Raw genomic sequence first — 23,764 nt, 5'->3', positions numbered from 1 at the left:
CAACCCTAAAGCGCCACTTATTAATCAATCTAAGGTTGTATGAAGATTCTCTCTCGGCCCAGTAGTTCCGCAACTACTACCGTGGTTGTTGCCAACGGGGATCCCCCATTCCGAAAGGTTAACACACACACACACAACTTGAAGGGCATTTTGATTCCTTCAAGTTTGAAATTTGAATATATTTAACGGCAACTAATTGTGTAGTGCACTAATGGGTAAGATGCAAGTTTGGCCCGAACAACCTTGGGCTGCCCTAAGCCCGCCCTGAGCCCTAATAGGGCTTGGGCTCAAGATTTTGGCCTTGAGGATGAGTTAGAGCCAAAATATTCTTGCCCTGACTAAGACCAACGGCGGGTCTAGGAGTACTCTTTAGCCCGTTAGACCTGTCCCGATCCATCTCTGATTAGGATTGCAAAAATCCGGCTCAGCCCAGCCCGTTGCAGCCTACTGGGTATGGTCCACTAAAGGTCGCACACGTAAACAATTCTTAAATTAATATAAAACTTAAAAACTGGATAAGACCGGCCAATCAAATCAGGGATCGGAGTTACTTACGGTTTACCACGTAAATAGTCAATGTCGCGCCGCCTAAGCAAGGAGAAGTCTGCAATTTCTGGAAAACTTGAAGGGCACTATCGTCTGAAGTTTGATTCGAAAACCCAATCTTGGAGGAAACGAAGCATAAACTTCCAAAAATTCGAGTAGAAGATTAGGATTTGGAATCGTGTCAGCTTTGAAAGTTGTTGATTTTTATCGGAGGGAGAGATTCAATTGAAAGTTGTTAGGTACATGAATGTGGTCAAGGACATGAATTATCCTCATTATCCTCTTTTACAAAAACTTTTCTTTTTTGTTTCTTTTCAGCCGTGGCATCGCTTAATCAACTAAGCTACTGCTCCTCTGTTTTCGAGTCTCAGATACTTCGCTCTCATACTCTGGTTGGTTGTTTCTGTCACTCTTGTACTTCAATTCTCGATCCTACTCTAATGGCGGAAAGCCGCAAGAAGAGGAAGCAGCAACGGGTGGAGGATACTGGAGAAGTTGGGGATGAGTGGGAAGAATTGGTGTTCAGAGAGGTTAAAGATGATGGAGAAGGAGAAAGAGTTGTGCCCAATTGGGATGAGGGAAAGAAGAGGAAGAGATTTCTGGAAGGAAATGAAAATGGGTCTGAGCTTCCTCAAGACCCTCTGGTTGTTTTCGGCTCGGATATCATGTTGATGATACTAAGCCGTCTTGATGCACGCAGCGTGGCACTTTCGCTCCTTGTCTCTCATGGATGGCACGGAGTTGCTTCCAGCGATAGGCTCTGGAGCAGTAAGGTATTTGGTAGACACTTAGGTTTTCTTTCTTATTTTGCTTCATTTCTTCTTAAGACTGCATTGAAAACAAATTGACGCTATTTAGGCTGTTATTTTGGTTTATTGGCTGCTTTGCTGTTCTAATGACTTTGTAGCTCTGTGGTTCCATTAACTAACTGATTTTATTGCAAACCCATACCGCACCGCGTTTTTTCATGTTCAAGATTTTGTTTTTCTTGCCTCAGTTTTTGCTGAGAAGATTGGAATGGTCAAGTGACCTGATCAGACTGATCTCACACGGCTCGATGTCCAACCCCAAGTGCCTATATTTGATTTCAACACTATGGATTCTGCAGTTTCTAACTCTTGCATTATGTAAAATAACATCCAGCATGTTCTATGACATCGGTCGTCTTCAATGATCTTTTCAAGTGTGGAAACATGAAATTTGTGGCATTTATTTATGTGTTTTTCATCTAAACCTCTGTTTAGACTATTTCTAGGTTCGTCCACATGTTTGAATGTCTCACAAGTCTTCTACTTTTGAGCATTACTTGAAAGATGAATCCATGGTGAACTTTAACCCTTGGACAAGAACTCAGTGTAGACTTTCCCAACGACACGAGCAAACTTGAAAATTGAATCTTAGAGGAATTTACTTTGCAAGCCCTCCTCTCTGTGTTTTTCTACTTCTTAATATATTTCTAATATATTAGACCAGTACCAATGGAACAGGATCCCAAACAGAGGTAAGTTCCAGATTTCAATGGAAGTATCTCCAAACAAAACTTAAAAGTTAAAATGTTGATACCCCTGGTTGGGCAGTCCTCTTTAGATCTAGGATAGATGTAAGAAGATTAGCAAGATCCAAGGCTTGGATCTGCTTAATTAGGCAGTTGCTCGTTGGAGTAGGACAGCTCAAGTTTGACTAGTACACATTCAAGTTTAAGATTCCATATCACTAACCACTGAATTCAAGCTTCACAGTATATTCTAAAAACGAATTTTGATTATCCACCCAAAATAGCTAGTGGAGGCTCCAATTTTTGATTAGGATTATGGTATTCAATTAGAAAAATCAACATCAGGTATCAAGAGTTTGTTTAGGGCATTGTTCAAATAAGTTTTGTGGGATCAGAATGCAAATCTGACCTGTTTGTGATCTGTTGCCTTTAATTACAAAGAGAATGAGGGAGGTGTGCCATGTTTAGCTGCTGTTTCTGTTCCAGTATATGGCATCACAACTTGGTGCATTCTTGAATGGAGCTGATAAGAAGGAAGATAAAAGTAACTGCCACCTAGGTGCCCCCATCGCAGTGTTTGAATCGACACGTTGAATCACAACAAGGCAAGTTACTGCATCACCAGCTCACCACAGCTAGGAGAATACATAAGATTATATATATGTAACTGGAAATTGTGGGCCGCAATGCTCCACTGTCTTTTATTTATTAAAGCAGCTACAAGACATTAACAAACTAGGAAATCCAATCGATGCAATAAAAAGAGGAAATGAGAAAAGATGTCTTAGCTGACCTTCCTTACAAGCAGTGCCACCTTTGTTAAATTCTATTGAAAACCTACTAAGATTGAATATCTACTTAAATTAAACATAATGAACCCCAAGTATATATATATATATACACACATTAAGCGGACCCAAGCTATGATAAATTTTTCAAACCAAAACTAGCCCATGTCAGGCCTGGTTTTAGGTCTTAAATTCTGCATCACCTCTCCTTGGCTTGAAATATTTTATCCCTAACAAAAGGATAAAAGAAATGAAATGCCCATTCAAATTCACTAAGTTGCTGAAATTCATCCATCTGGATCCAAGTGCATTCATGTCTTGAGTGGCATCTTATCGATGAGGAAAAGAATGATAAGCTTCTCCATGCAGTGCGATTGTGTATTTTTTATCCAACCTTCTCAATCTCATCATCAATAGCTGGCTGGAGCTATGTTACTCTTAGCATTTGCTTTCTATCACCTTCATCTGACTGATGTCCCACAAACAAAAAGTGACCATCAATGTTATAGACATTTCTTATGGCTATGTCATCAGGCAAATCAGGCACATAAGCATTTGGTCCCACCCTTTTCAACACATTATATAGAGCCGTCAATGCTATAGAGTTTTATGCTGATACCATGTTGTAATCTCTTGGGATTAGCAGAGGCCATCATCATGTCACTGGCTGGAACTCCACATAGTGTGATGACAGTCCCTTATAGCCCTATAAACATCATTTCTCAAATCTATCCTTTGTTGAACGTTTCCATGCACACCCATATGTTGGTGCAAGAACTCGTTTGCTTCAAGGTTGATCCAAGAGAACTAGATGAATAAGCCATCACAAAGCTGAATTAAACAAGTATCTCAAACGGGTAGGGCATGTTTTCCCATTCATCAAGCTTACTATAAGCCAGTATTGGAATGTCAACACTGGATGGGCATTGGCGAGTGTTCTTATAGCCTTGAATGGTAAACCTCAACAAGTTTCCAAAATTCCTGTTTATCATCTTCTGTATCCATTTTTTTGTAGGTGACAGGTTGTTGAAAACCATGATTTAGTATTTGTCTTCATCCACAGTTTTTCAAAGTTAACTAAACTTGACTTCATGATGAGAGACAATAGCTTTCAGCAACCCATGTAGCTGCACTCTGGTGGGATTGGTGTGGAAACAGTTGACTACTTGCAGTGGGAAGTGCCCAACAGGTACAATTTAAGCTTCCTTTTTAGTTGATTGAAGATCTTCTCCAATTACTTAACTTCAGTTTTTGTTCAAATTGTTCCATCAACAAGCTGCTGCCCACATTCTACTTCAATAACACTAAGTTGATTTCAACCCTGAGCCTCCAATTCTTCTTCTAATCCTCCATCAACTGTAAGTTTCCAATATTATTCACAAGTTTCCAATTCATTAACTGCAATTACTTTGCATCCAACCATTAGAATCCTTCCATATTTGAACAATTGAACCACAATCCCCCTCTCCCTTTTCTCCCACACAAACACAAATCCTTACACTTGGATCCCCTTTGCAGCCTATCCATCCATGAAACCTTATAATCCTCTATAAAAGATCAAATTTTCAGATTTCACAATCCAATCATCAATATATTCCAATATTTGGATTGAATAAGCCTCCGGCCCCACTAGCACTTGATCGAAACCCCAACCCTAGATTCCAATCCTCAAACCTAATTTTACCAAAGATTTCTTGTTCCAAGACCTAGAAACGTAACAGTAATTTTCTGGAATTTCAACTTCAGCCTTCAAACCATCCCCATAAAACCTCAAATGTTCATTGTTAGTTGCCCGGTCATTTACTTGATTAGCCTAACATTAATGGGGGACCAAATAGAGAGGAAGAATACCAATGAGAGCCTAGGTCCTCTCAAGTTTCTTTCTAGTTTATTTGACCTATTAGCATAAATAAATGTATTTATGATTTATGACCCTTGTTTCTCATCAAAATAAGTTGATTTAAACATAGATTCATAAATAGATCAACGGCTGTTTATGATTTATCACCACAAACTGTTAATTTTTGTTTATACGGGTACCATTGATGAACATGTGTAGAATTACTACTTAAGTAGGGATGAAAAGGTACAATTAAAAAAAATTAGAACAACTTGTTTTTATCTCTCTCACCAACCTCCACATTGCTCTCATCTCCACTTTAACAATATTTAAGGACATCAAAACCAGCCCAAATCAATAAAAGTGAGCCAAAACCAAAACCAAGGCTGATATATATTGTACAAGGTAAAACCAACGCAAAACCAAATTGATGATCTGTAATATATTATTCACCCAATGGTACCAAACCTATTTCTTGTTATTTAATACATTGTATCATATTTCTTGTTATGTAATATATTATATCTAGTAGTAACCAATCAAAACTATTTTTTTGGACGAATAAAGAATTCATTACCAAAAACCAAAAGGGAGGAATTTGTTTTTATTTTTTTTTTTTTTTTTTTTTTTTTTGGGGGGGGGGGGATACAAGCAAACAAGGGTCAATAGTAAAACCTGCAAGCCCAAATAAAACAATAGAAAGAGCTGGCAACATGGCCCAAACCAAAGAACTGAAACAAGGACAAGCTAATGTCTCCTATTTTTGTTCTTCTTCTTCCTTGAAGACGTTCAAGACGCGAGCTCCATTACGAAATCTTCGCCAAGATGGTTATAACCTCTAGTAGACCGGGAGCTTCTTCTGCTATGAAGAGGGGGTGAAGGTGCTTTTGAGTCTGAGGTATTTCCGATGTTACTAGTATCTAGAATTGCAATCGAGGGAAGGGGGACAAGGGAGGGAGGGGAAGGGCAAGGTGAGGAAGGAAGACCAAAAGAAAGGCGAGGAGGGCAATAAGAGAAGGATTAGAAATAAGTGGGGGACAGGGGGTCTCGCCCAAGGGAGGAGAAGCAGAATTCAAAGAGGGAAGAGAAGGGCAGGCAGGGAGGGAGGGGGGAAATAGAAGGGCTGGGATGAAAGGAGGGGTGGGCCGAGAGAGAAGGGGAGTGAGGTCTAGAGATGGACTAGGCCGGGGAGGAAAGGGGAATGAAGGAGAGAGGAGGGGACTGCTCAAGAGTGGCTTTTGTTCCCTTTGTTCAATGAACTCATACTAAAACTGATATCTGAAGCTGAAATAAGTGTCACAGGATAAAGCTAATGAGTCACACTATGAAATATTGGGGGAAGTTTACTAAAGCACCACCTTGAGAAGCGAGGCTCATTTATTGGCAAGCCAATTTGGCTTTATGACTCTTGTTTTTTGTGGGTGAGAATTTGATTTTTTGTTAGGTAGATCTATGATATATGTTTTGTACTTATTGAGCAAATTGCATTTAGCTGAATCTCCTGACTTGTAGGCTGTGCCTCATTCTTCATGATTCCATTTTTTTTTCCATATTTTATTTGAAATCTTCTATATTTTTTTTTTCATTTATCTTCTCATTTCCCAGTCCTCCTTTCACTATCTCTTCTTTCTCCTCTTCTGTTTAGACTCCAGTTTCGCTGGTTCTTCTTCTTCTTCCCTTTTTTTTTTTTTAAGGGGGAGGGGGGGATTGGATTCATGCAGCTAGGTGAGTTTCTGTTGTGGTTTATTGTTAACACTAAGGTTTTGGTGCATGAAGATGGCATGAGTGAACCCGTCAACTACAATGTCAGCAGAGGAGACACATTGTTCAAAATGATTGTTTGGAGGAAAAAGCCTATAGGATTATATTGATAGCTTAAGGAACTTTTGGGATCTTCTCTCTATTTTGAAAACCTTCAATAGGCCTTGAACGTTCATTTTCCACCTGTCCAATCACTTACCCCTTCCCCCATGGACTCAATATCACCTGTTTACTACTATAAGTTTGATCAAATGCTGAATTTCTGAACCTTATCAAAATGGAAATCTTTGATGACTAAAGACATTTGAAGTCAAATGGCTAAAAATAGAAGACTATAACAAAAAATTTACGGAACATCTACTTGAGGATATGGGGAACTGTAGGCTTTCCTTTCTCTCTTTGGTTATCTTTTATCTGATATGGGTTCACTCCTTGGATTATATTTGAATAGGAATGTGAGGATCAATCATGGTCATATGATGACATGGAGCTTGATCAAATTCAAGTAAATATTGAGATATTGTAATATGTAGTGTTGAAGGATTATAGAATGTTTTATTACATGTCAATCTCTGGTTTTGTCTTTTATTCTAGTTGATTTATCTAGTTATAAATAAATGTGCTTCACCTAATTCTGCCAGGTGAAAGAAATTGTCATTCAAAACCCATGTTTCTTATTTTTGTTCTTCTCTTTTTTTCTTTTTCCTTCTTTTTCTTTTTTTGGGAGGAGGAGATAGGGGGTAGTTTTGGTATTGGAGAGGGAATACTAAAACTGTTGCCATGTGTTCTACCCTTTGCATATGTTTGTGGGATGCCAGTATTGCATAGATAAATAGCAGATGTGCTTCCAATACTGGTAGATCTACATAATGAAATTTATTGACAGTGAATCATATTTAAGAATTGACATATTTGATTGGAGACTAACTTCTTGGATTTGTAAGCAACAGTTGACTGCACAAGGCAACACAAGGTTTACATATGTTGTGTGCAAACTTGGTTAGTTTAGCCCAAAACTCAGGTGAGTTGAACTAATGCATTGAGATCTGGATCTGCAGTGGCAATCCAAGGCCTAGTTTTGGTAACTGAATATCTGAGTGTAACAATTGAGTTGGGGTCTCCATGTCCTCTATGCACAATTTCTTCTTTGCAGTCATTTTAGCCGTCCGCCCCTCTTTTAATTGATCATGTCCTGGCATGATCAAATTTCTTGTGACCATGGTGGGTGGGTGTGTGTGTAACAGCTTGGAAATTGTTTTAAAAACTGAACATATCTGTGGTTCCACTGTAGGTTCTAAGTGGGAATTTGATAATGGACTGAGTGAGTTTTCCCTTTCAGTTGGAGGAATTGTGGCTCAGGAAAGCACACATACCTCGTTCATCACATGTCAGGGGAATGTCAAAGTTGGCTGCTTATTCATGGTCTGTCTTGGATGGCAAACGTGTGAGTGAACTTTGAACTATGCTGACTTGTTACCTTAATACATTGTGCTTTCCTTTCTACAGATCTTAGTCATAATAACAATTTATATTGACAATCTTTTATCTGCCATATTCTTATGGACTACTAGTTATGGTTTACTGCTGGGATACGTATTTTATGTTGATTATATCTTGCCTGAGTTTTCAATGTGCATCTATTGATTCATGTTCAGTACTGTTTTAACATTTCATGTGACTCCTGCCATATGCTATCACACTAGTAACTTTGGTTGTAGTTGCAAGGGGTACAACTGCTACAAGACTTGGTTTCCATGGCCATCTTCTGAGCTAAGCAGGTGGATACCTAATGGAAAATTCAGTCCTAAGTAGAACCAAAACTAATAAGCAGGACCAGGGTTTTCAAAAGAGAAAGAGAGAATATGTATGTATTTGGGGGTGACTCTATATGGGGTGAGGTGGGAGGAACGACAGGCTGATAGCTTAAAGCAGAGACATTAATAGGCATGACATTCTAGTGGAACACTCTTTTTGCCACTAGATATATCTACAAAATAAACAGTGGCACACAGTTGCAGAAAACTGTACTTTCACTTCGCATAAAACGTGGGCTTGGCAAAAGACTCAAGTAACCCCATAAATTTGGTTAGTCTTATAGAATTCTTGTGTTTCTTGTTTTGCCCCCAATATTTTAGGTCTGTTAAAATGGTCAGTCACAACCACCAAAAAGAATGCGTGGATAAAAGGACCAACACATATGTAACCTAGTCAATTGCTTACTTCCACTATAGTAAGTCTATTTGTATTAAAATTTAAAACAACGAAGTAGCATTTAGCCCCCAGCAGTGAGTTGCTAATATCTGCTTTTTAATGATGACAGGAAGTAGTATTTTCACTCTCTAATCTTTTAACTGATATGTATCTTGCATGTTCTCAGACCCGCATCACAAAGGAGGACCTCTGTGATCATTCCTGGGAATTTCGTTTTACCAAGGTATGTGCTACTAAAATGGATTTGGATATTCATTTAGGCTGTGTTTTACTACCCAGAGATGATTGAAATGAAAAGAAAGAAAGATTTAATTGAAAAATAAATGTCATGGTGTTTGGTTATCACTGGAAAAGAGAAGAAAAGAAAAATTTTATACATGGTCTGTCAAAATGTGTGACCCCTGGCAATATTTGTTCTATTCACCATCCCAAGCCAATTCACTATTGGAAGAATCTCTCTCTCTCTCTCTCTCTCTCTCTCTCTCTCTCTCTCTCTCTCTCTCTCTCTCTCTCTCCTTTCTTTTCTTTTTTTATTTGGGGGTAGAGGAAGATCCTCTATCAAACAGCATAAAATTTTCAATCCTTGAGAAATTAGGAATTGGTTTTTTTTGTCATTTCATTTCATCTCTTGTCAATCAAACAGAGCCATAGTTGGTTAAACTTAGAGATGAACAGTCTGGTGACTTGGATTATTGTCTGTTGCCATACAAGATACATTTCTCTGGTGTATTAGATGCATAAAACGAATCTGAGAATTTTTTGTTTACAGGCAGCTCCTGAATATTGGCGGAATCTAGATCCTTTTTGGAAAGGCACAGGCCGTTGTATGCGCCGTTACTTCCACCCTGATGGAACCATAACTGCAGATTCTGGTGACAAGGTCTGGGGCGGTCACGAGTGTGCTTATTCAATACTTACGAGCTTTGTAGAAGGGGGAAGAATCAGGGAACACTATGTGAGGATAAATAGATGGCCTCAATTGTCTGTATCCAGGAATCAGGACTGGAGCTGGGAGCTGAGCAACCATTTGGGCTGTTACTCGAGCATTGCAGATGCCGATAGGGAGGGTGGCACTGGACCGATTTTCCCAGTATGGTAGGTTGATGGCAAGAAAACTCTATAGCTTCTTCTCAGTCAGAGTTCTAGTTTAGTGGGGATGTTGTCGGACATATAATGTGTCGAAAATGTAATATTAGTGTGTTCTACATATAATATGTATGATAGCTAATAAAAACATTTTGTGAATATCACTCTTCCCTGCATTTCTACTGTATAATGGTAGAAAAGTAGTTAACGAGCTCAACAAACCAGTGATTGTTGAAGACGCTGGTGATAAAGGAAAGGAAGAAAGATGCAGGGTAATGAAATTGCTCGGAAGGGGAAGACAATCCTTGGATCTCCAAATATGGTGCTCAATGACTTCAGCAGGGCAAGAAATGAATACTTAGACAGGGTATATCACCAAAGCTGTGGCACGACCGCACGAGTCCTTGTGAGTCCTTATTACATTTGACAGTATATGGCAATAGTTATAGAGAGAGCACACCATCTCAAACTCTGTTGAGCAAATCAGGAATTCAGGTCATCAATCTCTGGTGGGGGCTATGCGATGGTTTGGTGTTTAATCAATAAGTTTGAAAAAGAAAAAAGCCTGAGACTGAGACCCTTGATGGTTTATCACCCATTATCAATGCTCATCGAAATTTTGTCGCAGCAACTTCATTAAAATAAATTGTCACACCAGAAGGTTGCATAAGTGAAGGTTCAGGCATTTGGAATGGTAGTGTCTCTGTTCTTAATCAGTTCAGTATCATTTAATCCATGGGGACTTGGTTCCTTATAAGGTATTCTTTGGTGCCTCCCGGCTCCCGCAGGCAAACCCATCTCTCGTCTCTCTACATACATTGATTGATTTTCGGTGACCGACGAGGAACAGAGAAACCGCATGAGGTGCCTACTTGAAGACATCTTCCACGGATGAAAAATTAATTAACTGGTCAATCCAACAGCACAGCTCTATAGAGGATGTTAGCACCAACTGAGCCATCAAGAATTTATAACCACAATTAAGTAGAAAATAGAAGAAAAGAAATCACATTAAGGAGTATTAACACAGATCTGTGAACACATATGCTAGCTTGACAGTTACAGAAGCAAACTACAAGTACAAACTAAGGATGCATGAAGCCTTCTTTCTCATTTAACTTCCTGGATCTCATCCAATGCATAGTTGTTTGTAGATACATTCGCATAATTGACTTTGTTGAACCGAACCACAACTGGGTACCGAGTTTTTGGATCCTGAACATTGAACAAGATGAAATGAACAACACTAAACATTACCCACAAGTGAAAAATCATCAACAACAACCAGAGCCAGAAATTAAAAATCAAATTATTCTTGTGACACCATACTGTAGGTTTTGTTATTTGGCTAATGAAACTCAATCTAGTGTACAAGCCTTAGATTGGTAAGGTCCAACAATATGGAATAGATTGAAAGATTTGATTCTTAAAGCATCAACTATAGAATCTCTCTCTGCGGAAGTCAATTAAATTCCAAGCTGGATTATGGACAGCATAAACACAGATACATGGTCTTTGAGGGAACTGACCTGATCAACGGCTACAACCGATCCAATGCCATTGTACCAATAGGATTCCCTTCTAAGAATCTTCACCTGAAGAAACAGAAACGGGTGATGAAACATGAACAGTTACTAACGCACTTCATCATATGGTAGCAATCAAAAAACAGAGATTAGATGGTAATGGATGAGGGTTTCAGTTCCAGTTTTGTACTACCTTGGAGCCTCTCTTGGGTCCAATTGGAGGAGGCTTTGGTGGCGGAGCTTCACCTTCCTTGGGGGGAGTGGCGGTGGTGGCCTCCTCAGAGGCACGTACAACTAGCCTTGAGTTGTTCTTGGAAGGAAAAGAGATTGAGCTCCTTGAAGATGAGTTTGTGGTGGAAGCGATGTTAGATGTGAAAACAAACCCAGATGCTGCAGATGCCATGTTACAACTAGCCATGGCTCTTACCAATTCACAATCTTCAAATAAACCCCTCTATGGGTTCTATAGCAGGTAAAAGATTTCAAATGAGATGAGAAGAGAAGAGTAGAGTAGAGAGAAGATAAGATTGAGAGGCCTCGAACAAATGAGCAAGCATTATCAAATCTTTTTCTAGATTCTTGTTGCTTTGCTGGAACTCTTGATCTCCTAAGCCCAAACAGAAAATGAGGTCAAAAATTACAATTTCCTCCACTTGGATGCTGCCATGTCAGCACCATATCCAAACCCTGTGGATAACCCCATCCACTGCTCCTCCTCCTATAACAAAATACTGTGGCTTAAAGTTTAGTTAGGGATATTATTTATTCTTTTTTTCTTTTCTTTTCTTTTCTTTTTTGTATGAGGGTTACAAGGTCAGCTAGAATCTAGTGATACCATTGTCTGTGTTTTTTATCAAGAAATAAAAGGTATATAATAATTAATTTGTCAATGTAGGGTTGGTTGAATGGTAAGATCCATACTTCTAAATGGAGAAGTCGTGTTGAACACATGAGATTATGAATTACAATCCTCAAAGAATCCATGGTGTAGAATTTTTTTCCCATTGTGAGTCACTAAAATTTATGTAGAAGTGTAACAAAAATCAATTAAAATAAAATCATGGGTGTCACTCAACACAACTAGAGTTGAGTCTTGAATCGGTGGTTGGACCGAGTTAATCTCATCTAATCTACTATATACAAAAGGATCAGGGGACTTGACCCAAGGCCCCTGGATAAACTCAACCAGACGAGGCTTGGGTCTAGGGGGCTCAACCTCAAATCACAAAAAAAGACAACATGGCAAAACATCACAGAAGATTAGGAAGTCTCCTCATAGGACTTAGGCTTGTCTTGCCCAAGCAAACACGGCAGACTTAAATGTTGCACATTAAATACGCAGCATTGTGCTGCCAACAATCACTCTATGATTTCAAAAGCTCTTATGCTCGGACCACAACCTATGTAGGTAGGAACCCACAGGTCAATGTAGGAGAAAATTTGCACCAACTGGACCATCTGACCATTCATAACAGTAAGGTTACTTTATATAAATACCTTACCTGCCTCATTTAAAGAACAAAGATCATTTACTTCCATTCACCAAGAAAAAAAAATCATTCCTTCCCAGTAGCTCTTGGTCACTCAGCTCAGAGCCCTTAGATCCCTAACCTTGAACAGTGTTGTTTCTAGTCTGATTAGATCATCAGAGGCAGCTTCCTGATCACCCAGGTTGGCCAGCACTCACTGTTTTTCTCTTCTCCGTGAACAGATTTTGCCTGGATCGATCAAATCCTAATAAATGGATTTAACCACTGTAGAGAGAAAACTTTCACTGCAGATGAATCAGCAACTTTTGAATCAAAGCACCTCTTCTTTTCTTCATTCTATTTTCAGATGTGGGTGGTTCAAGACTTTCTCCCGCTCCACTCGTGCAACTTTCTCAAAAGACTGGGCTCATAATAATTATCCAAAAGGCAAAAGACGGAAATTTAAGATGGCAGCAACTCTATCATTTCCTCCACGTCTACTTTTCAAATTTTAAGGTAATGGCGAAGAAATCTGCTAACAGATCTTGCAGGGCTTTCACATGCTTGGTTGACCCTTTCTTCCAGGTTATGTTACCTTCATAACTTCACTTCTCAGGAAATGCAGAACCAATATACCATTCCCATGTAACAGTTGAAAGCTCATACCAATATTCTAACTTTCTTGTGAGTCTGGTTCCATTGTATGAAGAGATTCAATTGGATGTCGGTGGCTTACCAGCACCTCTTCAATCATTCATGACGGAAGAGAGGTTGCAGAGAAGATTTGTCAAGTTTTACTTCTTTTTTTGTTGCCAAACCGGTTTATAAACTTGTGTTCGACCCACGTTGCACACCTTGCTGTGGTGGATGAGTTTCCCAGCGGAGATTTTTTGCATTCACAAGGATTTGATACCGGAACCTTGCTTAAGCGAACCAAACTGCTTATCACTTGGACCAACCCCCGTTGGTCAAGTTTTATTTCTTTGTATTACTCTTTTACGTACTGATACATTATATATAATATTTTCAGCTTATTTCATAAAAAAAACATATATAAAGAAAAATTCATGGTTAAAATTAGGGTTACACTGACTCTAGTGAAGTTAGCCCTGAGGTCTCAACCCTATTCTAGTAAATCCATAACCTAGGTCCTAGTAAGTAAAGACCAAGACTTATTCAAGTGTTCGAAAACAAACTCACACCCATAATACTTACACATTAAAGTACATCCCATAGCTTTACCAAGAAAAACAAGTACATCCTTTAAGCACATAACATCTTGTCTGAATTCATTACCTTCAGGAGTAGAGAAATAAATGTACATCCTTAACATTATTTCTGAAGTAAACCCCCTCTTAAATATGTGATGGAGAGAATTATGCCTGAAAATACCTACCTCTTATTGACCTATGTACATGTCATTAGTTTCATCAATGAATTTTATTGTATCATCAGAAAATGGAAACTATGTGACGAAAAAATGTATGAAAAGTAGAATCCTTTATCCCTAGCAACTAGAGGATTCCAACTCCATAGCATTTGGCTGGTTAAGGTTAAAGGAGTTGTTTGTTTATAAACACTGAAGGGTATGGGGAAGAGGACTTGTAACTTTTACAGTTTTACCTCTATTATTTGTAGCTGTAGTAAGGGAGATATTTGGAATATTATAATCTTGTCCCATCCCCCTTTTTAAACAACTAGCACATATACAGGCCAATCAGAATGGATGAAAACACCCGGCCTTCAGTTTTAAAATCCTCACCCTTTTTAGGTTTGCTTTAATCATGTGCTTTACAAATTCTAATATCTAACCCACTTTTAATGATTATGCTTATGGTTTTATTTTGATTAGCCATGTGGGTAGGGTCTTAGGAGTTGGATTTATTAGGTATATCAACCTTGGTCAACTTTCATACAAGATCATGATATTCATCAAACCAACCACTCAGTGGAAATCGGTCATTCTTTAGCTCGAAACTGAAAGGACTCTCCTGGCTAAGAGGTCTGCTATTACATTAGAACTCCTAAGAATAAATACAGGAATACAATGAAATTAATGATCCAATCTTTCTTCTTCTTTTCTTGGTACTAGTGTTTTTTTAATATTGGAAATGAAATGTCATCCACAAGAGTTGAATCCACAACCTCTCCACTGAGAAGTAATGATTTTTACCACTCAACTAACCCTGCATTGGCAATGATCCAATCTTATACTTTTCTTGTAATTATTGATGCCCCTGTTGTCGTTAAGATCCGTTAGTTAAGTGATGATGTGGCATTTTTAACTTATTTAAAATTTTAAGAATAACCCTAAGATTTTACTTACTTAAACTTTGTATTAAATTATATTAGTACTCTTAAGTAATTAGGAAAGATAATATCATAATTAAACAATTTTTTTCTAATTAAAATAAAAAGAGCAAAGAAAGAAGAAATACGTTTTCAAAATATAAAGAAATAAAAATTGGTAATTCTTTATATTTAATATTTTATTTATTTTCTTTTTAATTTGATATTATCAAATCTTAGAAAGTTATTACTTTCAATCCATATTTATTTATTTACTTTCTAATTTGACATTATCAAATTTAGAATTTTTTTTTTCCTTTTCCGTGAATCCAAAATGATAAAAATACAAGTGTAAAATTGGTATTTCATATAAATTTATTTTATTTTTTCTAAATGAAGATATATTGTTTTTTTGTTTCTTAATTTAAAAGGACAAAATAGATATTAAACATTTAACTATAATTGTCTCTTAACACCATTAGAACTGAGAGAGAAGTAATTTCACAAAGAATAAGGTACTTTTAGTAATTAAATAATGTTATAAGGGGCTATAAGGGGTAATTATTCATTTTTTTTCCATTAACTATGTCTCTCTAACTTTTATATTCTCTAAGCATGTTTGGTTAAAGAAGGATAAATGTAGCTTTCAAGCGACCTTGATCATATGAAACTAATCGTACTTTTTCCCTTTTCCTATATTAAATGAAAATACAGTTTTAAAGGCAATTTGCCATTTAACCAAAACAAAATAATTCTCATATCGAATTTAGTTATGGGACCCACTAATCCCAATTCACAAAACGAATTTTTATGTGGGTCCACACTAATCACTACTGAACTCAAATTAAAGCAAGATGAAGAAAGTAACTTACCATTGATGCTAACCTCAAATCAACTTTAGCTATCATAATGTAGTGAACTTCATCATTTCTTGATAGATTGGCGCTTGTTAATTCAAGCAATCGTAATTAAATTTTAACCTAAGGGGTTGGTTCAGTTGGCAAAGATCAATATCGATGAACTATTAATCTCAAGACTAGTTGATTGAAGCAAGGCTCAAAGAACGAGCCATGTGGATTTCATTCTTGAGCATCCATAGAAGTATCTTCATCAAATACGGATTTTGATCACAAATCACATTGAGCTAGCAATGTTTTTTTACCAAGGTGGTCAATGCTTCTAGATCATAAAACATTGCAATAGAAAACGAAGACATCTCATAATATAAAATCAAGAATTCATATATCTTAAGATTCGTAGTCTTGAAGGTAAGATTTAGGCCTATTATGTACCGTGGAGTTAAAAATGAATACCACTACTGTAACTCTCAATTCACCACACATTCAAGAAATGGAGTTTCTCTATGAATACTGACATGCTGGACTCCTCCTAAATGAATGGTGCTAAGTCACGATAATCTTATTGAGGGAAAAAGATTCGAGCCCTACTTTTGCGCATTTGTGTTGCATATGAAATTTTGATCTCAACCGCTCGTTTTGTATAAGTGATTCAAAGCAACTTTTGCTTAACAAACAGTCAAAATCAAAATCTCGAACCTCATTTTGATCTCGACTGTACAAAGTGCTCAGCATCCAAGGAGATTCACACTCGAATTAGAATGTTCTCCCCTCTTCCCGTGACTAGGTGATTTTTTTTTTTTTTTTTTTTTTTGGTGGTAAACTATGAATAGGTGATTCAAACTTGGATAAAATAGATGTAGAAACTTATTATTTTGGGCAATGAAACAAGGACATAGATCAGGCTCACGGGTTTAAAGTGGACAGGATAGAATGGGAATTTAGTTTGAAAGGAAGGGATATATCTGTCTTAAGGACAAAAATAAACAACGGCTCCCTTTGATTTTTGGGTGAAATGGAGAAGACAGCAAAGCAGAAAGGAAGAAACTTGGAGTGAAGGAAGTGCTGCTACTGCTCAGACAAACTAACCTTTTTCCACTAGCACACCCTACCAAAATGCTTTCTTTAATTAATTAATTAATTAATCCACTTCCAATACTTTAATCAATATATATATATATATATACGTTAATTATAGTAATATTAATGTCTGTTCGCTGTTTCGTCTCTCTCTTCTCTCTCTTTCGCTTTCACAAATCACAATAGGGAGTCAGTTAATACTACAACGAACACGCTGAAGTAGTTCCTTTTCTTTACTTGTATAAATCTCAGTATGTATTGTTAATGCAAGTGATTTCGTTTCGTGCGTCAAATCCGGGGAGCTCAAGTTTGAGATTCCTCAAAGGAAGCACTGGAATGTCGGAATCCGGCGTCTTTGTAGGGGTGAAATCGAGCTTCTCATCAAGGTTTCAATCTCTTTTACTGAGTTCTTTTTTGGTTTGATATGTAGTTTGGAGTTTTGGGTTCGTCTTTTTTTGCCTTTTACTTCCCGGTTCTGTGATTCGATCTCGCTTTTTGAAGCTCGTTGGCTTTTGTTGGACTGAACGAATTGGATTCTCTTATTCTTTCGGTTGCTTTTTCCTTTTTTGGATTCTGGTTTTAGTGCAGCTTTTTGAGGTATTTCTGTTGGATTCTGCTCTTTTTTCGGAACAATGTAGTTGTTCAATCGTGTCGGTGTGCTCTGGTCTTTGCCTTACCCCAAAAAACAAAGAAAAGAAAAAAAGTAAACTTTCTGATTGTTTCAGCTTTTGGTGGTGATTTCAAGTTAGATTCTTTCTCTGCTAATTGAATCTGGATTTTCGGTGTTAACGATAATTGGGGTTTTAACTATGTGATCTTCTTTCTAACTTAGTTCTTGCTTTGCAGTGAAAAGAAAGGAACAGAAGAATTTCCTTGATGCAATCTATTGTCTCGATTTGATCTTCCGTTTCCCCTCTCTTGTGGCTTCTGGCTGAGGTTTGATGCATTTTGAACTTTTATGCTGGGTCTTTAACTCCCTTTCCTTCTGAATTGATTTTGATTGCAGTTGTTTCGTCAGTTGACGTAGTCAGTTCATGCAACATTTTAATCTAGATTTCCTGCAGGGTTTTTGATTGGCTTGTTCTGGTTTACTTTTCTGATCTCTATCTTTCGAGTCTATATCTTTAAGCCTCGATCTTTTATTTTTCGCTTATTCCATTTTTCCCCCTTTCGGATTATTTTTCTTATTCCTTTCTGGCCTTCTCTTTTTGGCTGACATGCTTTTAAAATTTAGTGATTAAAATCTTTGCTCTTTTAGGCATGCGTTTCCAAATAGCGAGCGTAAGTAAGAGCCTGGGTTATGATTTTTTTTTAACTGCAATTGCTTGACTGCAAGGTGTTTTCGACTTGATTTTGGCTGGTATTGCTTGCATTTAACTTGACCTTATGTTTCCTTTCATTTATACCTTCAAGCTGAAGTAAAGGGGATTAACGCAGTTCACTAGGCATGTTTTCTTTGTATGTCATTTCTAATTTCTTTCAGGAAACTCTTGAATGGCTTCTTGTTTCAGGACTTCATGAAGGGTTTCTTTTTCAATTTGAATTTTCTCCCATCTTATCGGGTTTATAGTCTTATGTCTTGCTGCTTCCGTTCAGCTTTAGTTATCGTTAGGTTTGAGTGTTGCCTTATTGATGCTTGTTGGCTTTTCCTTGACCTCTAGCAGAAAGAACTGTGTGTTTGATATGTGTGGTATCTCTCTTCTGAGGTGCTGAGAAGAATTTGATCCCAAAGAGGAAAGCTTGCAATGACGAGACTCACTTTCCCCTCCACATGGAAGAACCGTAAAAGTCTTGGGATTTGAGTGCGGCGTATCTGGAATTACGCCAATTAGCAAACTAGCACATCAACATGGTAATTTTTGTAGCATATTCTTCATCTTTTGGAGTGTCACTCTGACTGAACGAAATGTTGGGAGCCATCTTAAAATTTCCTTTGTTTTTGCATTAGCATCATACTTTTAGATTCCCATGCTGAAAATTTCAGTGTTTCTGTTATTGGCATGTCTTTTCTTGTTTGTGTCATATTACTTCTTGAAGGCTGTGTTGCCTCCAACCATTGTTGATATGAAGCTGATTGATGAGCAGGTTCAGCAGTTCACAGGAATTGATGATGTGGCAACATTTTTGGATTCCATGGAACATCAGATCAAGGATGATCAAGTAAGCTTCTTTGACCTATTTCACGGAATTGTAGTGATTGCACCAGTTGTTTCTACAGAGAACTTTTCTTGGGTGCTCAAACTCTGAATCATACCAATATCTTGATTTTGGTTGCATTTTTTATGGGAGATAAAGATAGAATACGGGTCAAGGAGGACATCATCAAGCAAAATTTCGAGTAGCACACCCATAAAGAGGCTTATAGCCCAAGAAATGTCTGATGAACCAGAGTCTAAGCACAAGCCACCTAGTGTAGTTGCTAAACTGATGGGGCTTGATGCCTTCCCTGGGAAGCAGCTAAATTCAACAGCACAGGGGTGTCCACCAAAATCTAATCCTGGGTATACTTCTACTCAACAAGGAACCATGTCAACTTATCGGCATCAAGGAATGGGCTTCCAAGACAAGTCAATTCAGCATGGGGTGCATCAGTCTGGGGGGCAGAGGGAGTACAAAGATATTTACACAGTTTGGCAGCAGCCTCCAAGAAAGAATTCTGTTCAAGATAGATCTCTGCAGAAGGAAAAATATAATGAAATTTTATATGAGAAAAAAATGGCTGTTGTTCGTCAGAAATTCATTGAGGCAAAACGTCTGGCCACAGATGAAAAACTTCGCCAATCTAAGGAATTCCAAGATGCATTGGAGGTCCTAAGTTCCAACAAAGATATGTTCCTGAAGTTTCTGCAAGAGCCAAATTCCTTGATCTCGCAGCAAGTACCTGAATTACAGTTCATTCCTCCACCTCCCGAGACAAACCGAATCACAGTACTGAAGCCTTCAAAGACTCTGGAAAATAACAGATTTATTAGACCAGAGAAACGTGAAAGACAAACAATGAAACCAACTCAAGCAGCTGAAGAAAGTGGGCAGGACAAAGATGGGCCCAGCTGGAGTTCTGCTGTTACCCATCAGGATGATGATAGTTCTGCTCAACCAATGCGGATAGTGGTCTTAAGGCCTAGCCCTGGAAAAGCCTATGATGTTAGATCTATTGGCTCATCACCCACTGCTTCACCTTCACGACGACTGTTAAGTAATAAGGAATACTATGTTGACCTCGAAGATGATGAGGCAAAAGGATCTACAGAGATAACCAAGGAAATCACACAACAGATGCATGAACATTTGAGTGGTCATCATGTGCATGAAACTTTCCCGTCCTCCAGGTTTTCTTATAGTTATATAGGGGATGAAAACTCTTTGAATAGATCCGAAAATGGGTATGTAGAGGAGGGAAATATCAGTCATTTAGGGGGCATGACACCAACTTCAAGACACTCATGGGACTATATCAACCTGTCTGGTAGTCCATACTCATCATCTTCCTTTAGCCATGCATCTTGTTCTCCAGAGTCATCAGTTTGCAGGGAGGCAAAGAAACGACTTTCAGAAAGATGGGCCTTGATAGCAACAACTGGAAATAGTCCAGAACAGAGACAAGCCCGAAGGAACTCTAGTACACTGTGGGAGATGCTTGCTCTTTCTAGTACGAAGAACACTGCAATCTCTGGCAAAGAAAATTGTGCTGGAAGTCAGAATGTCTTCAGTAGCAGGTCCTGTGGTGGTGAACAAGATATGCTGGCACCAATATCAGGTGGGTCAACTAGCAAGAACGAGGAAAACAGTGGAGAGGCTTCTTTTGGGAATTTAGTGAGGTCAAGGTCTGTTCCAAAGCCTTCTATGGTTCAGGGGTCCAGACTGAATGTTGAAGTTTCAGATCCAAAGGTGGATGAATCTCTTGTTCCTAAAGAGGAAATGAAGTCCAAGAGTCGAAAATCATCATTGAGGGGGAAATTTTCAAGTTTATTTTCCTCCAGGAGTAAGAAAACAAGTGAAGGGAAATCTACCACATCTGTCACTAACTGTCAAGATGAATCTCCAAACACTGCTTCTGAAGTACCATTGGTCTTGAATCCAATTTCTTCCCAAAAGACAAGCAATAAGGTAGCTTATTGTGTTACTGATCGAATCCCCAGAGGGGACCTATCAAGCAAGAGTTCCTCTCCAGCATTCTGTGTTGGAGCAAAACAAGGCACTTTCTTGAATGAGGTATCAGAATATTCTTCATGTGCTTCGAATATTTCCATTCATGCATTTTTGGAGTTTGAATATAACTTCCCATCATGAGATTCTGTCTGTTCTGTTTTCACTTCCTTCTTTCCTTTTGCCATTCCAATTAGGTGGACATACCTCTTGGGTGTTTTAAAATTATAATAATTCTTTATCCATCCACTGACTCCTCTCCTTTGTCTTCATCTTTTGGCTTGTATCACCATTCGATGGCATGCTTTTCTCAAAGTAAATGATTTGAATTCCTGTTTTAGTTTATCAATAAATTGATATTTCATGTATTCTGTATTTTTGGCTTCTTATAATTACTGTCATGATAAATTGCTTACCTTGCAGGCATTGTCATCAAACTCTGGCATGCTGGTTGAAGACCAGGGCCAACCTAGTCCCATCTCTGTCTTGGAGACACTGTTTGATGACAACGGTGGGACTACTCGAGAGGCCCCTAGGATTGTGCTCTTGGACCATCATGGTATGTCAGTTGGCTCACTCTTGATGTTGACAACTTCATCCCTTCCCACATGATTGATTCACTTATTGTGCTTCATTCTCTCCAGGACAACCTGTGCACAATCAACCTCTTATATCCAGCTTAATTGACAAATCTCCTCCAATAGAATCAATTGCACGGACATTGTCATCGAATGGGGCATGCTTATTATCAACAGCATCCAGTCTATTAAACCCTTCTAGATTTTCCCTGAAAGCTGCCGAGGAAGAACAGCTTTTATTTGTCCGTGCATTACTCTCAGCTGCAGGTCTGGACAATGAGGAGCAGTCAGGTGCAGTTTTTGCTAAATGGCATTCGCCTGATAGCCCACTAAATCCATCACTGTTGGACAAAATATGCAAGTTGAATGATGCGAGAGCATTGTTGCATGAATCAAAGCGTAGACAGCTTAGTTCAAATCGAAGGCTTCTTTTTGATTGTGTGAATGCAGCTCTGGCAGATATCATGGAATATGGATCAGAAGTGCGGTCTTGGGAAAAGGCATCTAACTTGACCAAAAATAAACATTCCATAGGTTCACCAGTGTCTGTTGATGAAGTATGGGGTCGTGTCAAGGAGTTGTACGCCAGGGAAGCGAAGTGTTTTTCGGGTGGGAATGGGGACAACAACAGTCTGGTGGTGGAGACAATGATAAGGAAGGAGGTGACAGGCAAAGGCTGGGAGGAGCTTAAGAGAATGGAAAGGGATGCCATGGTGAAAGAAATTGGAGGAGAGGTGCTTGAGAAGCTGTTGAATGAGGTTCTTGTTGACTTGACAGGTTGGTTATGATCAGGCACTAATTTTATTTCTGTTTTTCATGTGCATGCTTATTATTCACCAGATTAATGTTATCACCTCTCACCAACTTCGATTTCTACATTGTTCCAAGAAACTGTCGTGTGTGTATTTGTTTGGAATTCTATTCCCCTCCCCAAACCCTAAGTATGTATTAATATGCTTTCACCCAAAAAGAAAAAAGTATATATACTATGCAAGTAAAAGAGAGTGTTCTTCAAATAGGAAGATCCAAAACACATGATTATATTGGGTATGATTAGCCATTTGTGAATCTTGCAAATTGAATCACTTAGAAGGAAAACTGTTTGTTCTTGAATTAAAGAGGGAAAGCCGTTTCAGGCTGGCTTTCCATTTCAGGAGAGCGCATGGTTAACCCTGATGGCAGAGGCTTACGCTTGAAGGCAGGTTTGGACTGGAATGTTCTGATCCTGATTCGAGGTGAGGGTTGAATATTTAAACTGATCTGCTCAGATCATAATCTCTTAGTTTTTTATTTTGAATTTAAACCCAGATCCTGATCAAGCTTAAGGATGGCTTTTATTCGAGTTATGTAGCAGCACAAGATGTTTTGTTTTTGGGTGAGTGAGTCATATTACAAGTAATGGAAAAAGATCAGACAATCTCTTCCTTGAGGCGTAGCTAGTTAGCCTAATAATCCTATTACTGTAAATTTACATGAAAGTCACTCTGCTTTCGGTAGATTAGGGTTTCTTTCCCATAAATCCCCTGGATAATAAAGTTTCACTAAAATTGAAGTTGTGTTGCTTTCTTCAGAAAAGTTATACATGCCCTAGTCCATTAATACAAGAACAACAATAAATCCTATCTCAATTAAATGGAGTCGGCTACATGAATTCTTTTATTGGGGAACTAAGGTTTATTCAGGCCAACTTTTGTACAACTTGACTACATCCTCAAAGAGTTAGTTGTTTGTCTTTGAGTGGATTCATCCTACTAGGAGGTGTTAATTTTTTAACAATTGAGCACCTGGGGGTTATATGTCAATTTTAATTGAACAAGTATCACTTACCTTTCCTCTTACTTGATAAATTGGCACTTGAACCCCCTTTTAGTTGGATAATATCACTTACCTCCCCTCTTATCTAGTTACAGTATCATATATGAGTTTTTTAGTTAAATTCTACTTTTAACATTTGATATTTTTCCAAAACTCCAAGCTACCTTTACAGAAAAAAATGTTTAAATTTAATCCCCAAATCACTCTCAATTACCTAGTAGTTAAAACACTCAATTACCTAGTAGTTAAAACCCTAAATCATTTTTTAATTAATTTT

At 38.1% G+C, this 23,764-nt stretch overlaps 3 protein-coding genes across 8 annotated transcripts; 2 read left to right on the top strand and 1 right to left on the bottom strand.

Moving 5' to 3' along the window:
• The first annotated feature begins 726 nt into the window (after positions 1-726).
• On the top strand, positions 727-10,499 carry LOC149009855 (uncharacterized). Its single transcript, XM_089161174.1, has 4 exons — positions 727-1,319; positions 7,770-7,874; positions 8,808-8,864; positions 9,411-10,499. The coding sequence occupies exons 1-4, from the start codon at positions 987-989 to the stop codon at positions 9,738-9,740; spliced, it is 825 nt and encodes a 274-aa protein (XP_089017300.1). The 5' UTR covers positions 727-986; the 3' UTR covers positions 9,741-10,499.
• A 208-nt stretch (positions 10,500-10,707) lies between these two features.
• LOC149009854 (photosystem I reaction center subunit IV A, chloroplastic-like) lies at positions 10,708-11,820 on the bottom strand. Its single transcript, XM_089161175.1, has 3 exons — positions 11,447-11,820; positions 11,257-11,322; positions 10,708-10,942 (listed from the first exon to the last, which is right to left on the bottom strand). Exons 1-3 carry the CDS (start codon positions 11,669-11,671, stop codon positions 10,838-10,840), a joined length of 396 nt encoding a protein of 131 aa, XP_089017301.1. The 5' UTR covers positions 11,672-11,820; the 3' UTR covers positions 10,708-10,837.
• Positions 11,821-17,091: 5,271 nt separating this feature from the next.
• On the top strand, positions 17,092-23,753 carry LOC149009853 (uncharacterized). Of its 6 annotated transcripts, XM_089161711.1 has the most exons (8): positions 17,092-17,334; positions 17,795-17,884; positions 18,460-18,510; positions 18,613-18,800; positions 19,034-19,108; positions 19,238-21,160; positions 21,518-21,653; positions 21,739-23,753. In XM_089161711.1, exons 4-8 carry the CDS (start codon positions 18,798-18,800, stop codon positions 22,458-22,460), a joined length of 2,859 nt encoding a protein of 952 aa, XP_089017837.1. In that variant the 5' UTR covers positions 17,092-17,334; positions 17,795-17,884; positions 18,460-18,510; positions 18,613-18,797; the 3' UTR covers positions 22,461-23,753. The 6 variants fall into 6 exon arrangements, with proteins under 6 accessions (XP_089017837.1, XP_089017836.1, XP_089017838.1 ...); XM_089161710.1 differs by lacking the exon at positions 18,460-18,510; XM_089161712.1 differs by lacking the exon at positions 18,460-18,510 and having other exon boundaries at positions 18,610-18,800.
• Positions 23,754-23,764: the final 11 nt, after the last annotated feature.

This window comes from Hakea prostrata, chromosome 7, assembly GCF_041222555.1.
Source record: "Hakea prostrata isolate BN-2017 chromosome 7, UWA_Hpros_2, whole genome shotgun sequence".
In the NCBI taxonomy this organism is placed as follows: Eukaryota; Viridiplantae; Streptophyta; class Magnoliopsida; order Proteales; family Proteaceae; genus Hakea; species Hakea prostrata.
The sequence above is the reverse complement of the archived record's forward strand: the minus strand, read 5'-3'. Positions and strand labels throughout refer to the sequence as shown.

Bases quoted from the DNA above. Each gene is read 5' to 3' on its own strand.
- LOC149009853 (XM_089161710.1), top strand. The intron at 19,109-19,237 runs GTAAGCTTCTTT...TTTTTATGGGAG, and splicing joins ATCAGATCAAGGATGATCAA to ATAAAGATAGAATACGGGTC. The intron at 21,654-21,738 runs GTATGTCAGTTG...CATTCTCTCCAG, and splicing joins TGTGCTCTTGGACCATCATG to GACAACCTGTGCACAATCAA.
- LOC149009854 (XM_089161175.1), bottom strand. From the start codon at position 11,671: ATGGCTAGTTGTAACATGGCATCTGCAGCATCTGGGTTTGTTTTCACA. The intron at 11,323-11,446 runs GTAGTACAAAAC...CTGTTTCTTCAG, and splicing joins GACCCAAGAGAGGCTCCAAG to GTGAAGATTCTTAGAAGGGA. The intron at 10,943-11,256 runs GTCAGTTCCCTC...TTCAATGTTCAG, and splicing joins CGGTTGTAGCCGTTGATCAG to GATCCAAAAACTCGGTACCC.
- LOC149009855 (XM_089161174.1), top strand. From the start codon at position 987: ATGGCGGAAAGCCGCAAGAAGAGGAAGCAGCAACGGGTGGAGGATACT. The intron at 1,320-7,769 runs GTATTTGGTAGA...TTTCCCTTTCAG, and splicing joins ATAGGCTCTGGAGCAGTAAG to TTGGAGGAATTGTGGCTCAG. The intron at 7,875-8,807 runs GTGAGTGAACTT...GCATGTTCTCAG, and splicing joins CTGTCTTGGATGGCAAACGT to ACCCGCATCACAAAGGAGGA.